The 18,061-nt window shown below is 37.3% G+C and overlaps 1 protein-coding gene across 2 annotated transcripts in view; it reads left to right on the forward strand.

Annotated features, from left to right (window-relative positions):
- The window catches only part of col11a1a (collagen, type XI, alpha 1a), a 63,228-nt gene that overhangs the window by 37,089 nt on the left and 8,078 nt on the right, over positions 1 to 18,061 (forward strand). For both annotated transcript variants that reach the window (XM_077554429.1, XM_077554430.1), the window contains 28 exons: positions 835 to 888; positions 1,017 to 1,061; positions 2,427 to 2,480; positions 2,561 to 2,668; positions 3,186 to 3,239; positions 4,930 to 4,983; positions 5,114 to 5,158; positions 5,260 to 5,313; positions 5,442 to 5,486; positions 6,841 to 6,894; positions 7,221 to 7,274; positions 9,287 to 9,340; positions 10,001 to 10,108; positions 11,455 to 11,544; positions 11,926 to 11,979; positions 12,597 to 12,704; positions 12,777 to 12,884; positions 12,965 to 13,018; positions 13,094 to 13,147; positions 13,228 to 13,335; positions 13,876 to 13,929; positions 14,006 to 14,059; positions 14,202 to 14,255; positions 14,332 to 14,385; positions 14,693 to 14,800; positions 14,961 to 15,014; positions 15,105 to 15,158; positions 15,419 to 15,472. In XM_077554429.1, the coding sequence (XP_077410555.1) occupies positions 835 to 888; positions 1,017 to 1,061; positions 2,427 to 2,480; positions 2,561 to 2,668; positions 3,186 to 3,239; positions 4,930 to 4,983; positions 5,114 to 5,158; positions 5,260 to 5,313; positions 5,442 to 5,486; positions 6,841 to 6,894; positions 7,221 to 7,274; positions 9,287 to 9,340; positions 10,001 to 10,108; positions 11,455 to 11,544; positions 11,926 to 11,979; positions 12,597 to 12,704; positions 12,777 to 12,884; positions 12,965 to 13,018; positions 13,094 to 13,147; positions 13,228 to 13,335; positions 13,876 to 13,929; positions 14,006 to 14,059; positions 14,202 to 14,255; positions 14,332 to 14,385; positions 14,693 to 14,800; positions 14,961 to 15,014; positions 15,105 to 15,158; positions 15,419 to 15,472 (1,845 nt within the window). The remainder of the gene's footprint in view (positions 1 to 834; positions 889 to 1,016; positions 1,062 to 2,426; positions 2,481 to 2,560; positions 2,669 to 3,185; positions 3,240 to 4,929; positions 4,984 to 5,113; positions 5,159 to 5,259; positions 5,314 to 5,441; positions 5,487 to 6,840; positions 6,895 to 7,220; positions 7,275 to 9,286; positions 9,341 to 10,000; positions 10,109 to 11,454; positions 11,545 to 11,925; positions 11,980 to 12,596; positions 12,705 to 12,776; positions 12,885 to 12,964; positions 13,019 to 13,093; positions 13,148 to 13,227; positions 13,336 to 13,875; positions 13,930 to 14,005; positions 14,060 to 14,201; positions 14,256 to 14,331; positions 14,386 to 14,692; positions 14,801 to 14,960; positions 15,015 to 15,104; positions 15,159 to 15,418; positions 15,473 to 18,061) is intronic.

Below are 18,061 nucleotides of genomic sequence, written 5' to 3' on the forward strand. Positions count from 1 at the left end.
CATCAGGCGATTAAAATTTGTAATTGTAATTAATCGCATGACTTCAATAGTTAACTCACGATTATTCACAAATTATATATCTGTTCTAAATGTACAATAATATTCTTCTAGGTTTTCATACTCTTGTTAACAAAACTGAAAAAAAAAAAAGTTGAACTAATAGAAATAGTTCAAATTTTTTGACGTCTATAGCCTTCAATGGCAGTGAATGAGTTAATGATATGTAAGAAAGATAATCAGCCACGGTGAATGAAGTTACATAAGTTAATACGTGTGCTTTATGTCAATAAGTTGTCATTTGAAGAAACATTCATATTTGTGAACATAATGCCAGGTAGTTTACCTCTGGATCAATACATACAAAACCTTGTACCTCCAAAATTTTCATTTTTCAGGAGCCACATATTTGATGATATGATGAATATGAAAATTGCCAAATTTTACTTATGAGGTTTTGGGCTGACACCAGCAATAATTTTTTTTTTTTAATAATTTTTTTAAACAAATAAGCATCAATATTATGATCATCTTCAGACAAGAAACCGACTCACAAATTGAGTGTAAAATCTGGTCTCTTTATTTGAACACCAAGCTATTATTTTGTATTATGACTCCAGGTTGAGACTCAGGTTTATTGTTATTTATGCCATCTTATGGAAGAGCATTTAATTGTAGTTAGCCGAATAAAGATATTTGGAATTAATGAATAATACTTTTCGGTTCAATGAAATGAGATAATTTCCTATACAAATTTTGCCATGCCATTTTGGTTGGAAATCATTTGTCAATATTACAACAGTTCTTCATATAAACGCATGTTAATTCTTCTTTCAGGGACCAGTGGGTCCTCAGGGTCCAATCGGCTATCCTGGGCCTCGTGGTGTCAAGGTAAGGGTCAGGGGTTAGTCTAATTTAATCGTCCAGTAATAATGGTGTATTTGGTATTATTGTAAGAGTCAAGCCAAGTCTGCACAACTTCATTTGTTGAGATAATTCAAGTGTTTCCTGTTCAACAGGGTGCTGATGGCGTGCGGGGCTTGAAAGGTTCAAAGGGAGAAAAGGTAAGAATTGTTGTAATAAAATACTGTAGTAGCTTTGCATTGCTCAGATGATAATGTGATCACTTTATGTATCTTCAGTGCCATTGACGGCTATACACGTCAAAGATCCATTTGAACTGGACTGGCAGTGAATGAGTTAAAAATATGTCATGATCAACAACAACACTTTTCTCATGTTTCTGATGAGGTTTAGACCAAGGAAACAAAAGTTTGAGGAGGCGCCTGTTAACATATTCAAGCTACAGCGTCTGCAACTCGGGCCCGTCTTTGCCCTCCTCACGTCCGTCTGAATCCTTTGAGCTATCGCCTAGCAGAGGTCAGACGATGGCCTCCTCCGGCGGAGACAAAGGCCGCGCGAATGTGGAGCTGTCGCGCTCAAGGCGTCTCGCTTTCAAAGAACAATTCGCTTCATCTCCAGCTGTTTGAAGCGCGCGTGTCGCTACGCGGAATTTCAACGAATCCGTCTTTGAAGTACCAGAGATGGTCACTTGAGATCGATACAAGTTATATTGGGTAAAATACACCATCTGGCTGTGTGATGCTGTTGTTGCCATAGTGACAGGTATGTGTGTGTGTGTTAGTTCGTGAATCATTTAAGTGTGTGAATTAAACTCCTGAGCCTCGGGGATAAAGGTTTTGTTATGAATAACGGATGCATTTAACCTCATGTGTGTGTATGAGTGTGATGGAAGAAAGCAGTGCTAAAATATCCATCAAATGGAATGACAGGTGACACAAAACTTGCCAAACAGACATGGACTGAGTTTTCGGATATTGTAGAATGAAACACTTTACTCATTCACTCCCAGCCATTTTTACTGAAGCAACCCCCTTTGCTCCCGGTTGTTTTACTGGATTTTGATTGATTTGACAAGGCCCACAGAATATTGCGTTCTATTGCTATAAAAACATTAGTCTCTTTTTTTATCGGGACAAAAACACATTTGTATTTGTTTCCGTATTTATTTATTTTTTAGCAATTGGCATTAGAATATAGCCAAGTTTCATCATTATTCACAAATCTGTTTAAAACACTGGGCAAAACAGCCTTTTTGCAAAATGGCCCTGGTTGATCTCTTATACTCCGCTGCCACCCGCTGGTAGCTGGTACAATAACGGTATTGTAATAGCTATCATTGCTTCAAGCGTTCGCTTCAGTTCAGAAGCTGCATCAAAGCCTTCTGTATGCTATAGCATTTATTTATTTATTTATTTATTTTTAAACGTATAAATACGTTTTTGGGACCATGGCAATATTTAAAATTTTTGGGGGCAAATGAGTAAAGTGTGAACTGACCGGTTTCTTGCAAAGACGCAATGAGCAATTCTAGAAACATGCTGTAGGTTGTCCTTGTTTTGTTATAGGGCGAAGATGGTTTCCCAGGGTTCAAAGGTGACATGGGAATCAAAGGAGACCGGGTGAGGAGGAGTTTATTCTTCTGTGTACAAGGCACGCTAGGTCAGCATCTTGATTGTTTTTTTTTCTAATATGACATCAGGGTGAGCTTGGCATGTTGGGGCCCCGTGGAGAGGATGGCCCAGAGGGTCCCAAGGGAAGATCAGGCCCCAATGGAGAGTCAGGTCCCTTAGGACCTGCTGGAGAAAAGGTAATATAGTCTACACCGTTCTGAAATGTGTTTGGCGTTAGTGTCAACCTTAAACATTTCTTGACAATAATATGTTATATGTGACCTCACTAGTCTAAACATGACATTTTGATTAATCTTACATTTGTGGAATATGAGTTATGAAGCAAAATCCAGCCGTTTTTATCCATCTCAGAGGGCGGCCATTTTGCCACTTGCTGTCGACTGAAGAAGACATCACAGTTGCTCAGGGCTCAGGCAACGTCCAATCACAGCTCACCTATTTTCTGAAGCTGAGCTGTGATTGGTTGTTACCTGACCTGAGCGACTGTGATGTCATTTTCACTCGACAACAAGTGACAAAATGGCCGCCTTCTGATACTGATAAATACTGCTGGATTTTGCTTCATAACTTGTATTCCACAAATGTGATATTAATCAGAATGTCATGTTTAGACTAGTGAGGTCACATATAACATATTATTGTCACAAATTTTTGGGGGGTTGACTTAACCTTTAATGATTTAATATTTCTCAGGGTAAACTGGGAGTACCAGGATTGCCAGGATATCCAGGAAGACAAGGACCTAAGGTACGTTATTGTTTAAATGATTCATTTTAGAATCTAAATGCCGCATATTGAATAGAATATGTGGAGGTATGGTGTTTAATAAATCTAGGAAATAATGTGAAATGATCAAGGATTGTATGAGTCAGCATTTTTTTACGTTTCCAATGCAATCTGATGTGTGCGTCACACTATGGTAAGATGGTATTTAATTCCCTGCTCATGAAATTTGGTGTAACATACAATTATGTTCCTTTGTCTTTTGTTTTTGACTCCTGGCCTTCTGTTTATTTACGCATGTGTTCTTCATATGTTTATATGTGTTCCTCCTTTTGTTAGACTAATAGTGTAATGTCCCAAATTGTTTTGGAATGTTTTGGGGTGAATGTTTTCACTCGTATTGACTGTTTACAAGTATTATTTAAAAAAAAAAAAAAAAAAGACTTGTGAGCGCGAACAGTCTGTGCTTGTGTGACGTATGGTGGAAGTGATGTCAAGCGACGAGCTGTATTTGGCTCATTACTGCCACCTAGCGGTAAGGCATGCAACTCATTGTCCGCCCAATTAATTTGTGAAAATGACGTCACCAGACGTACTCTGATTGGATAGGATTTGGGGAACTGCTGCCACCTTCAGGTCTGGCATTGTTATGAATGTACTTAAAAACACATTAATGCGGCTAGGTGGATATAGACCACAATGCATTGCCCGTATGAAAAAAGAAGAAGCGATGCATTAAATATATTCTATGGAAATAATTAATTTGTTTTAGTTGAAAATATTTATATAAATTTACGACAAAAGAAATAAAATACAATTTTAAAACATTTTTATTCACAATAAATAGTCGAAAGATACATACTACATATTAGGCAATGGAACCAAAAGAAAACAAGACAAAAACCCAAACCAAAATGACTGACAATCTACAGTTCTACGCAAACAAAACACAATTTTTTTTGTTATTCATTTATTGATTTTTTAATGATGACACTAAGCTAAAAAATGACTTCACTTATGCTATTAGGCTAACAATACTTTCACGTAAAGCTTGAGCGTAGAATATTCAATTTTGAATCGCGACTGCCACCTGCTGACGAAAAATGAAACTGCACCTACCCTTCTTCACTCACACACCGCGCACATGACGTCACGGGAAATTCGAACCTAAAAACTATCGGCCAGAGGCTTCCAGGAGTACCCATTGTGAACAGCTAAGATGTTAATCTACTAATTAGAAGACATTTCAGTCATAAATAGCCAAATCAAAAGGCTACTCTAAAGATACTTATGGAAAAAAAAAGTTCCATATTGCAACTTTAAGTTCTGCTAAATTGATACAGAAGATTGTGATTTGTGGCGGCACGCTAATAATAGAAAATATAGATAACTTCTAGCTGAAATTTTAGAATAAAGAATACAATTTGTATTAAAAGTGACCAAGGCTATTATATTTAACAAAAAACAATAAAATTAATAAGAAAATGCTTAAAAAAAAAAAATATATATATATATATATATATATATATATATATATATATTATTATATATATTACAGTTAAATTAACAAAAACTATAATTATGAAAATTATCTTTGTTTTCATCCTTGTCATACAACCTGTTATCTGTGTGAAAACCTAAACAAGCAAAGAGTTGTGATGAATACAGGACGAGTGCTCTTTGCGTTATATCATTTCCCTCCTATTTTTGACAGGGCTCCAGTGGTTTCCCAGGATTCCCAGGCGCCAACGGAGAGAAAGGTGCCAGGGTAAGAAACGCACGACATAACTACAAATAACATTGATCTTTATTTTATAGGTCTGAGCAATGTTAGGTAGTGACAGATGAGTATTGTATAACTTTTTTTATTTTTTTTTTTATTGTTGGCTCTCTAATAGGGTGTTGCAGGCAAATCTGGTCCAAGAGGACAAAGAGGTCCAACGGTATGTAGCAATAAACCCACCATTTCCTGGTTACATTAATTATTTTTATTTTTGAAATAATGCTTAGGTTATCTCATGATTAACTGTCGACTTTTTTCTAGGGTCCTCGTGGGGCTCGAGGAGCAAGAGGCCCAACAGGAAAGCCGGGTCCCAAGGTATGAGAATCAGTATTTGTCATGACATACAAGAAACTCAGCAAGGATTGATCCAAATAATATTGGATCAATGGAAATGGTTTTAAGAATATAGACTGATCATTTGTTGTTGTTGTTGTGTGTTACAGGGCACATCGGGCAATGACGGTCCTCCAGGCCCGCCTGGTGAGAGAGTAAGTCCATGCATGATGCATGAGTCTGATCTAACAGTTTGGCAGGACTCGTCTTTAATTTTTGATTTCTATACATGATTAGACAACTACTCCTTATTAAAAACAATGTTTGGGCATGTAGGGAAATACCTGCAAAAATGCTGCTGTTACACCTTTTTTCTAATTACCTTATTCCGTTGACCGAGATGGCCATAGTGCTTGATAAACAACTTTTAGTTTGTCACTTTTGCTGTGTAACGAAAACACAGAAAAAAAAAGTTAATTAAAGAATCCAGCAAGCCTTGATACACTTTATGTGTCGATAAAATGAAGTCTAATGGAGTGTGTTGGCCGAGCATCACTTGGATTAAGTTTCTTGCTTGTAATAAACAATTGATTTCAAAAGTATTTTTATTTGGAGGTTTTTAATTAGGGCCCAACCGATATGCATTTTTTGAGGCCGATGCCGATACTGATTTTTGGCAGACAAAAATAATTAATCTGCCGATACTTAATGCATAAAATTAATTTAATGCATCCATGACGTACACACTTAAAGTGAGTAGAGAAGAAAGTTTGATCAAAATAACTCGTTTTTCACACATTGGGAAGAATTTGTGCCTTTGCGTAGTGTAGTTATCTCACCTTTTAGCGTTTGTGTGTGAATATTCATTATTTGAAGGAAAAACACTCCCGAAGTTGATGCTAACTTCCTGTTAGCATTTGAATGGCACTTTTAGCACTCTTAGCATTAGCGCTAGGCTAGCGATGTTTTTAAAACGAAGAATGTTTTGTATTTAAATCTACATTGGATGTAATTCTTAGCGTTGTGTGTTTAGTTTTACAGTTAACTCCAACTGGGGTGTCATTAAACAGCTTAAAGGACGCTTGGGGAACAACAGAATAACCAGCATAACATACGCTACACACTTGCTAGTTGCTAATGCTACGCAAACAAAATGGTGCATTCAGAGTACTTTCACTTTGGCCCAATTGATTGTTTTGGCCGATGTTTGAAGGGCAATAATCGGCTGATTATAATCGGCGGCCGATTAATTGGTTGGGCCCTATTTTTAATATTACATTTAATACCTTTGGACTACTGTATAACCCTGTTCAATGTTTGACCTCCAAGTCCTCATGTTGGTCTCTTTCTCTCCATCTGTCTTCTTTAATTTATTTGATTACTATAATTTTGCAATTTCCAACCGCTTATTAAAAATAGCAGTGACTTTTTTTTTTATGACACTATTAAAACTAAACAGACCGAACTGTTTAATAAAGCCTCTCTTGTTGGTCATTGTAATGTTCCATTTTATTCTGGATTATTTCTACACCTTTGTCATTGATCTGACAGTTGATATATTTATTATAGGGACCTCAAGGACCTCAGGGGCCTGTGGGCTTTTCTGGACCAAAGGGGCCCCCTGTAAGTAGTTTATACACACTTTAAATGTAAAACAATGTACTTGAAGTCAATAAAATTCAAGCTGATGCACCTCCAAGTACGTATAATTCTGTAAAATGATAATTAGGAAAGAACATTCCCATTAATTCTTTCAGCCCTGTAATAGTCATGCGGGTCATTAGTTGTAATGTTATTGTCTAGACCGATATTTCTTCTTTTGTTGCACCATATGGTGTCCTTACAAAGCATTTATAAAATGCCGCAGCTAAAATGAGAAAATGTGTGTTTGTTTGTTTTTAACTGATGATGACCAGTGTGTACATCATGAATATTTTTTTCCAAATAAGGGACCACCTGGAAAGGATGGGCTGCCCGGACATCCAGGCCAGCGCGGTGAGACAGTAAGTACTTCCATAATATATTCAGTATTACACACTGTGTGTTATAAAACACACACTATGGAGTAGTCGTTTGTGTCATATTTCCAAGATGAAGTTTGTGGTATGACAAGAGATGACAATTCATCTTTACACAAGAGGCTATATTCCCACCGACATGAGATTAATCCAACAATAAAAAATAAAAAAAAGCAAAGTTGGACCCCGTCGCATTCATTTGCTACATTCCTCTCGCCGCTTTTATTCCATACTTCCATACGGGCTGTAAGTTCTTCTAAAAGCTCGCACATCATCACCTCATATGATACCTTCCGTTTCTGCTATCGCAATGACGATATACTCTTCATTAGAATGTTTATGGTCCTCGATTTATAGCTGAAGAGCGCACTCTGCAGGCGTCCGATATGCGGATTGATTACAGCAATAAAGATGCTGATGGGGACCGAGACCCATCAGCACAAGTTGCTTTGCAGGAAGTGCGTATAAAGATTTTGTAGTGTTTGTCACATTCAAACTGGATCTCTGTTTTCACTAAATGATAGTAAAATTGGATTTGGAGCTCTCGGGTTACTTGTTTGAGTCCTGAGTCAGATCATTTGTATCGGAGAGATGCTAGTCTGCCAAGATGTCCTTGAGCAAGGTACCGTCCCCATCCCGATATTTTTTGTGTCCCTATTTCACTCTGGATCTCTTCTTGAATGTTTGCGATCTGGTTCTCTGTGTGTTGCGCAAAGAAAAAGTTGGTTACTCTGAGTTCCTCTCTCATTTTGTGTTCCGCAGGGCTCTATTTTGGGGCCCCTTCTGTTTTCACTGTATTTAGTCCCCCTGTGTTCCATTTTAAGAAAATAAAGTATTTCCTTCCTACATCACAAAGTCAGAATTCTGAGAATAAAGTGATAAAGCGAGAATTCTGAGATTAAAGTCGGAATTCTGACTTTAAAGTGAGGATTCTCACTTTAAAGTCAGAATTCTGAGATTAAAGTGAGAATTCTGAGATTAAAGTGAGAATTCTGATTTTAAAGTGAAAATTCTGAGATTAAAGTGATAAAGCGAGAATTCTGACATTAAAGTGAGAATTCTGACTTTATTCTCAGAATTTTGACTTTAAAGTGAGAATTCTGACTTTAAAATCAAAATTCTGAGATTAGAGTGATAAAGCGAGAATTCTGACATTAAAGTCAGAATTCTCACTTTAAAGTCAAAATTCTGAGTTTAAAGTGATAAAGCGAGAATTCTGACATTAAAGTGAGAATTCTGACTTTAAAGTCAAAGAAAAAGGTTTGGCAGAATTCTCACTTTAAAATCAGAATTCTGAGATTAAAGTGAGAATTCTGCCAAACCTTTTTCTTCCTCTCTCTTCACTGGCCCTAATCCTCTTCCGTACTGCTCAGATTATGCCCCGCAAGGCAAAAAAGGACGCTTCTGATTAAGGCCACTTTTGTCCAGTTTGGAGTAAATCAAGGCCTGGATGACCTTGAATTTCTTGAGGACAAACATTATAGAAATGGATTTTGCAACCACAGCCTTTTTTTTTTTTTTTAATGGGGAAAATCACAAAAGTTAGTTTGTCCTATGAAGGGTAAAGAATGTTAAAGCATATCCAAAGGGAATACTGCGCTGCATAAACTAATCAAGCACAACTGTGAATTTATTCAGCATCTTTTTTTTCCCCACAACTAATTGTTCAGTAGCTTCCACCCCACTCCCCAGAGAACCCTGTGCGTGTTTACACACGTGTGTGTGCATGTGTCAGTGTATTCATTCATGATGACATTCAAACTGTTCTTGACACAAGTATCAGACGTCCTCCTGAGATTATGTAAAGTTAGAAAGGTACTTGAAGAAGAGTGAGATGCTCTATCTAGGTGGTGTAGTGACGTTGCTTAGGAAATGCAGCAATATGATGTTATGTTTTAAGCTTTATATTAGTAATAGCAATATACATGCACGTTACAAATGCATTCATGATTTGAAGGTTTTTTGTTTTTAATTAAAGTGTCTGTATTTTCTTCCAGGGTTTTCAAGGAAAAACTGGCCCACCAGGCCCAGGCGGTGTTGTTGGGCCCCAGGTAAAAATTCATATATTTTAGGGGCATAAGGATTACATTTTTTAATCGTAATTAATCACATTACTTCAATAGTTAAGACGCGATTAATTGCAAATGATATGTCAGTAGTTTAGTTTTCATACTTTTCTTAACATAAAAGTGGAAAAAATTGTTAAACCCCCAAAAATATGGCTGCATCTTTTAGTCATTGATACAGTAATTTCATAATAATTCCTAAAATTGAATTAAGATTAAAAAGATGTACTGTACTGTAAAAAAACAACAACAACACAATTGTACGAGTGATATCGATTTGTGTTTAGGTCCTTTTTCTGCCACTAGATGGCATAATTACATTTTTAAGACATTGGTGACAGCTCAGTGCATTTTTCTTTTCATAGTAAGAGCTATCTAATCTTTAACATTAAGTAACTTGTAAAATTCTGCACATTTTTTAAATTGTAAAATACAATCTGATCTGTCTCCACAAATATATGCATTATTATTACATTTATTACTGCTTAATTTTGATGGCGGTCATTAATCGTGCGTTAAAAAAAATAGTGATGTAAAAGGAACTTTAAATTAACTCAAAATTAACGCACTCATTTTGACATCCCTATAGTCTGATCTACATGCACTTTTGTGGCTTTTTATTCAACCTTGGGCCAAACCTTTTAGGGACCCACTGGAGAGACTGGTCCTGTTGGTGAGAGAGGCCACCCGGGACCTCCTGGCCCACCCGGAGAGCAAGGTCTTCCAGGAGCTGCTGGCAAAGAAGGAGCAAAGGTAAGTCAAAACCACATACAGTGTATTGATAATGCAGTAAATTAGGTTTTGATAAAAGCTGTCTGTTATATTGCTATTGAAATTTCCGTAGAAGCTTCTATGGCAACTTCTTTAACAGTTAAAAATCTCAGCAGACATTTAATTTGTCACCAGTTCACTCGTTACAGTATGTTGTAAGTGGCCATTGAACATACAATATGCATTATACAATACATATTACTTGAAATGCTTTGGCTAAATTCTCCCCTTGGCCAATATTTGAGAGCCCTTTCGAGACAGTCAGAAGACATTTTGTCGAAACAACTCCCCTGACTTTCTGTAACACTTAACCTCCATTGCATCTCTCCCGTCTTCAGTCTTGTGCTTTCATTTGCAACCCCATCTTCCCCTAAAACAGACAATCTAATCAAGTCTGTCAGCTAACTCTAAACACTTTACTACTCCCAGACCTATTTCCCTCCTTTGTTTTCACTCAGGCCTCTGTTTTAGTATGCCGGGGACACTTTGCTGAGGTCCAAGCAAAAGAGTCTAAAATCCTTTTATAAGCCCCACAGGCTCTCCTGCGGCTGTGCAACGTGCGCAATGAGAAGAGCAAAGCTAGAAGAAACTTTGCTACTTAAAACAATAGATTTGATTGAAGCATTCATTGCATGTCATATTACATATGAAGTGAAGTGGTATTTTTAATGGTAAATGGCACTTCATTTATATAGCGCTTTTCTCACCTTACAAGGCCCTTTAAGCGCTTTACATTCGACTACTTATTCACCCACCGATGGCGCAGCATCAGGAGCAACTAGTGGTTCAGTATCTTGCTCAGGGATACTTCGACATGACCACAACGTCATGGGATTGAACCCTTAATATGTGGGTAGGGAGCCACCCCTTAATAATAGATAAGCCCCTTCACTCCCGACTGTTTTACTGGATTTTCACTGATTTTGCAAGGCCCACAGAATATTCTGTTCTATTGCTATAAAAACACAGAACCTACCAAAAGAAAGATTGGAGTCTCTTCTTTCATCAGCAAAAAAAAGTACATTTGTATCTGTGTCTGTTTTGTTGAAAACACTGGAGAAAAGAGCTTGTTGCAACATGGCCCTGGCAAATCTCTTATACTCTGCTGCCACCCGCTGGCTGTTTTTTGTAATAACTACCATTGCTTTAAGCGACCTCTTCATGTCAGAAGCTGTTTGAAAGCTTTCTGTATGCTGTAGCTTAAAAAACAAACGTATAAATAAGTTTTGAGGAGTGAAGGACAAAGTATTCAAAAAACATATTTATACGTTTTTGGGTTTGAATGGATCAATGTGTGAACTTTTTTTCTTTTTCGATTTTGTGCTCAGGGAGACCCCGGACCCCAGGGTACTTCCGGTAAAGACGGTCCCCCCGGCCTCAGAGGTTTTCCAGGCGAAAGAGGTCTACCTGGCGCCACGGTAAGAGCGTCACGCCACATTGATCACTACTGTGTTTGCTATAGGAGCAGGTGACAGAGCTTTAGTCCATAACAAATGAACCAGCACCTATCTCTAGCTATTCGCTTATTTGGACACAGCAACTCTCACATTTAATCATGTGTAGAGAAAATACAACGTGACATGGAACAAATGAAGTCATCTGCTGCAATGCATTGTGCTCCATGTTTTAAGAAGCATACAATTATTGGTTAGGGATTCTTCTGAATGTGTTTAATTCTTTTTTTTCTCTCTTTCACATATTCATACGTGTTTATACGTATATTTGTAACTGTTATATGGCTTGTATATGTTGCGCAAGTGATGACGGAAATAATCTCCTTCCTTGACTTTCATCCTTAGGGTCCTGCAGGTCTGAAGGGAGGAGAGGGGCCCCAGGGTCCACCTGGTCCTGTTGTAAGTACTATAGGTGAATGTATTGCAAAATCAGAAGGATAATCCAAATAGGCATCAAGATATTTTTAATCAGGATGAAAATGATGTGTTTATTTGGGAATTTAATAATCGAGCTAAATTTGGAACAGATTTTAATCCAGCTAAATTTAGCTGAATTTATACCTACTCTATTTATTTATTTAAAAAAAAACTGATAATAATAATAATAAAAAAAATCTGATATTCAAGGTAACAACGTAACATATATATTTTGGGAAGCCTGTTCAAATGTCATCACACCAACTCTAAATTATTATGCAACTCATCGTTAACGAGATCGACCATCGCATTAAATGTATTCAGATGGGCTTGTATTAAAACACTGCGTTGCTCTTGTTGAGGATTATGTGTTGAATAATTGCCATTAGTTTTTCATCAGGACCTTTCCGATGACATCAGCCTTCCCATCTTTTAATAATTGAAATGCAGCAGAGTAGACATTTACATTCATGCCATCACTCCTGCCGAGATCACATGAGCTAATATGACATTTTGTATGGAGGAATATGCTCGTATAATAAATATGTGTACATAATAAACAGATAACAAAACCAAACCAAACTGATCTCTTCATGAAGGGTTCTCCTGGTGAGAGAGGTCCCGCTGGTTCAGCAGGTCCAATCGGCCTATCTGGTAGACCTGGCCCTCAAGGTCCCCCAGGTCCTGCTGGAGAGAAAGGCGCACCTGTGAGTACTGATTGATACTAATTCCTTATCTTTGTTTAAAAAGGATGCCAACAAATGTCTTTATTGCATTAGGGTGAGAAAGGTCCTCAAGGTCCAGCTGGTCGTGATGGCGTCCAGGGTCCTGTGGGTCTGCCCGGACCTGCCGGACCTCAAGGTCCACCTGGAGAGGATGGTGATAAGGTTCGTAAGCCACATGCCGGTTTTTAACCACAGTTGCTGTAAATATAGATTTGAGACTGATCTTTATGTATATTTGCTAGGGAGAGGTTGGCGAGCCGGGCCAGAAAGGAAGCAAAGCTGATAAAGGAGAACAGGTAGGTTCTGGTTCTGGATATGTTTTAGGCATAACTATTCATGTTGTTGTTGTTTTTTGGTTTAATGTTTATTAGGGTCCTCCTGGCCCAGCGGGTCTTCAAGGTCCCATCGGTGCCCCAGGTCCTGCTGTAAGTGCACCCGCTTTGTTATGAATTAAACTGCCATTTTGAGCATGTGTTATATACTGTATACATGTGTGGGTTCCAAGGGAGCTGATGGAGAGCCTGGACCAAGGGGTCAGCAGGGTATGTTTGGACAGAAAGGTGATGAAGGAGCCAGAGGTTTCCCTGGACCACCTGGTCCCATCGGCCTACAGGTTAGAGCCATTTACTCATTTTCTCAGTCATTGTGAAACCATTTTCATAGTATTCGTGATTTTGGACATTGTTTGATATTTCTGGAGGGAAATATTTTTACATTACTGCATCAATTCTATCATAGTTACTCTGCACTGGGTTGCATTTAATTGACTTTTAAATAGGATTCATTCACTTCCTACCGACTTTCCATTAATTGCAGAGACCTACCTTGTCCACTCGTCTCTCTCTGTGTTTATCACATTTAGCATTCTGCATAATTAGACCACTAACGAATTAATCTCGGAGGACAACTTGACACCGATGAGATGAGACCTCAACATTGAGGATTCAGAATGCGTTGTTGCGCAGGGAGGTTTTGTCACGCATAGAATTGACTGCCAAGTACACTCAGTTTTAGAGCAATGCACACCTCGTATGACTTATAACACGGAACTTGATTTTTTTTTTTTTTTAGCTTGAGAGATCAATTGCAATCGGAAGGAGATTTTGTATAGATATGATGTTGTATGATATATATTTGGTAAATATATCCTCAGGGACTTCCAGGACCTCCTGGTGAGAAGGGAGAGAACGGTGATGTTGGCCCTATGGTAAGCAATACGACTTCTACTTTTACATATTGAAAATACAGTATATATACAACTGTGTTCTTTTTCGGCCTGTTAGGGTCCTCCTGGCCCCCCCGGTCCTCGAGGTCCTCAGGGTCCAAGTGGAGCTGATGTATGTATGATTCCATTTGAAAAAATGTAGACAAAAAAGTGGCCATGTTCAACAATTATTAATCATTAGTGGATTTAGCTTGGTTTTAGCTAGCTTTAGCGTTCAAGATCTCCATGGTGGAATTCGTTTCTCTGTATTACAGGGTTCACAAGGCCCTCCAGGAGGTGTGGGTCCAGTGGGTTCAGTGGGAGAGAAGGTACGAGTCAAAACATGGTGCACTGCCCTCAATTGTACAAGAAAAAATGTACTCACTGAGGTTTATCTTTTGACAGGGTGAACAAGGTGAGGCTGGGAACCCCGGGCCACCTGGAGAGCTTGGCACTGGGGTATGTCATCTCTATTTTGTAAACAGCACAATGCCATTCAAACATAGCATCATAATGCCTGTATTAGGAGTTCAGCATTAAAGTGATGGCTTTTGTTTTAGACCCCATCATAAAATTATTGATTTTGCACAAAACATTATGATTACTTCTATAGATAAGGAAAGTGGACTTATTTGTGGCCACAATGGTTGATAATCCAATCTTATGAATATTCATAACTTGGTAAAATCCCAAATCAATATTAACTCCATTCTGTTCCAAGTATCCCATCACACAAAATATTGACTTACCCCCCCAATTGTGACAGGGACCCAAAGGGGAGAGAGGAGAGAAGGGTGAGGCAGGACCTCCTGGTGCTGCTGGACCCGCTGGCGCCAAAGGACCCCCAGGAGATGATGGTCCGAAGGGTAACCCTGTAAGTATTGTCAAATCTGATACTTGAATTGAGATCTAAGAGGCACAGTAGAAAAAAATGAATGCAAGCTAACTAGCATTAATTTGGCTAGTTAGCTAACTAGCTAACCAACTAACACCTTCAAATCTGGTCTCTTTTCCTTCAATGTCTCTTTTAAAAGGGTCCCGTTGGATTCCCTGGAGACACGGGTCCTCCCGGAGAGCCAGGCGTTGCTGTGAGTATTGAAATCCTCAGGCAAAATTCACTTGATATTTCACACTGATTTGACATGTGCAACATATTTTATTTTTATTTATTTTTTTAGGGTACAGATGGAGAATCGGGAGAGAAGGGAGAGGATGGTGAAACTGGTCAAGCGGTAAGTTGTTTATATATATATATATATTGCGGAGTTTGAATTTGTGTGTGTATATATTTATATATACACCAATACACAGAGGCTCCACCTCTTAAAGGCACACAGGCACTATAATACATATAATATTTTCTGTACATGTTATGCTTGCAATTTTGTGTGTGTTCAAATGTATTTATAATGTTTAATTTTTTTGCGATTAACGGGAGTTCACTGTATTTTATTGCTATAAAATAACATTGAGTTTCTTTGATTACCTCAAGGGACCCCCAGGTCCATCCGGGGAAGCTGGCCCACCTGGACCTCCTGGCAAAAGAGTAAGTTAATGGCGATTGATGATATAATTTTCAGTACGGCCCTGGTAGTTGTCTACCATGAGCCAACGCGTGTCAAGTGTCATATGGTGTTTTGAAATAAACGAGGCAGTGCCTTTCCTCCTCACGAGCTCGCTCTAGTCACGCTTGCACTCGAGCATGGCCGATTCATTTTCATTCAAAAATAAAACAGGGATAGCAAAAAGGTGGAGATTGAAGCAGAAAATGCCACTGTGAACGAAACACGCTCTCAAGTCTGATGGGAAACAAGCATTTCAAAATCCAGATTTTTTTTTTCCTACCCAAAAGAAATGATAAAAAGCTTATGAAGAAATTGATCCTTGATTCCTTTAAATCCTCGTCAAAATGAGAGCCATTGCAAGTGTGACACTTGATTGATTCCATGCTGCTGTCTGACAGCTGCGGCAAAGCAGATTCATAACATGGATGTGGAACCGTTGCTAACGGGATATGCGAGTTGCCTCAAGGAGTGTTAAACTGAATATGAGTAGGTGTTGACGGTCACTTTTGGTTGTTATGCTTTTTGGATTGTTAATAGCAGTCTTCTGGGAATCCTTGTCAAATGAAGCCATTTACTCGTAGCGGGATGATAAGCTCATTTTACAATGTATCATGAATGAGATATCTGCGTGAAACCAAGCTGCTTTTTCAGATATGAGTCTTCATGCTAGAGGAAAATGAGGTGGTAATTTTCTGGATTGGAAAAGTCGCTTGGGTAACTTAAAATGGAATAAAATAAATAAATAAATAAAAATCATTAAATGTATCTCACCGGGTGAAATTAGGGAGAGTCATTAGAATCCGACAGTGTACTCCATTATCACAACGATGTTTATGTGTGTGTGGGCAGAACAAAGGTCATTTTGTTTGTCACAGTCAATTTTGTCCATCTTCATAAAAGGACTAACTGAAATAACTGTATTATACTTAAAAATTAAACACGACTGAACTGGAGCAAGGTTAAAATAGCTTTAAATTATATTTAGTTTAGACTTCAATTTTTTTCCTCTTTTTTTTTTAAATTTGTTTTTAGGACTAGTTTTAGTGTTTATAAGTTTTCATGTTTTTTTATGTTTTGTTTTAGTTTATATGAGTTTAGCATTAGTTTTAGTTTTGTAATATATGGAGCAAGTTTGATAGTTTTTAATTTGTTTTTATTTTCTCAAGAATGTTTTGCTTTAGTTTTGTTTTTATTACTTTAGTATTACTTTTAGTTTTTTTAATATGTGGAGCAAGTTTGATAATTTTTTTGTTTTTACAAATGCTTCATTTTAGTTTATTTTTTTATTAGTTTTAGCATTTTTAAATACATTTGTTTTAGTTTATATGAGTTTTAGTATTATTTTTTTTAAAAATATATTTTTAATATATGGAGCAAGTTTGATAGTTTTTATTTTCACTAAATGCTTTGTTTTAATTTAGTTTTATTTCAAGTTTTAGTATTAGTTTTAGATTTGTAATATATGGAGCAAGTTTGATAGTTTTTAATTCGTTTTTATTTTCTCAAAAATGTTTTGCTTCAGTTTTGTTTTTTATTACTTTAGTCTTTGTTTTATGAATATGTGGAGCAAGTTTGATGGTTTTTATTTTCTACAAATGCTTAGTTTTAATTTATTATTTATTATTATTTTATTTATGTTTTAGTATTAGTTTGAGTGTTTTTGAATACATGGAGCAAGTTTGATAGTTTTTATTCATTTTTATCGAAAATGCTTTGTTTTGGTTTAGTTTTTATTAGTTTTAGTTTTATATATAGAGTATTTGTTGAGTGTAAGACTTCACAGGTCACTACTGTGTAATAAAATAAAGTAGGCAATTCCAAACAACTGATCTTCCTTAGTTTCTTTTTTGAAACAAACGGTAATATAGTTTTGCTCATTAATATCATCTGTCATTTTTATTTGGTTGTCACCTTTATCACAATATCAATTTGTCAATTTATTCACTCCCATCCCTATCAAAACCTGCAATCTATATAAGTCTAAAAATATGACATACTTTATAAGGAAACATGCCTGCCATAGCTGGATGCGGCTTTTAGAGGACTCAATTTGGACTTTTGATCAATAGCCACTCTGATTTTGGATGGCCGCATGAGTAGAGCAGGTTGGTGGCTGAACGAGGAGCGAAAAAAGGATGACCCTGCAGTGTGGACACGATTGACAAAACCAAGTCACTCGAATTGATCTTGACACATCTGAAGTAGCGTTCAAGCACACTGTGGTATCAGACATTTGAAATTGTGTACTCAGGCTTGTCCTGGATAGTGTCAGACACTTTGAAAAAAATAAGTGATCATCAACGAAGCAGTTTTCGGGTTTCTGGTGAGATGTTTTTTTTCCTGGTTGCATGTTGCTAGGCAGAATTTTTGCCCAATCGGATAACACCATTTGCCAGTTACTCAAACTAAGCAAGACAGACGCATGAAAAAAAAAGTCCAAAAATAGAATAAGGATTACTATACACGTCTTTGATGATTGTTTTATATTTGTAAATAAACTCACTATTAGAGGTCTGTATTTAAAAAAAATGACAAATGATCCTGCATCCATTCACCATGCATTGTACATT

The sequence above is a fragment of the Vanacampus margaritifer genome, chromosome 20 (assembly GCF_051991255.1).
Source record: "Vanacampus margaritifer isolate UIUO_Vmar chromosome 20, RoL_Vmar_1.0, whole genome shotgun sequence".
NCBI lineage: Eukaryota > Metazoa > Chordata > Actinopteri > Syngnathiformes > Syngnathidae > Vanacampus > Vanacampus margaritifer.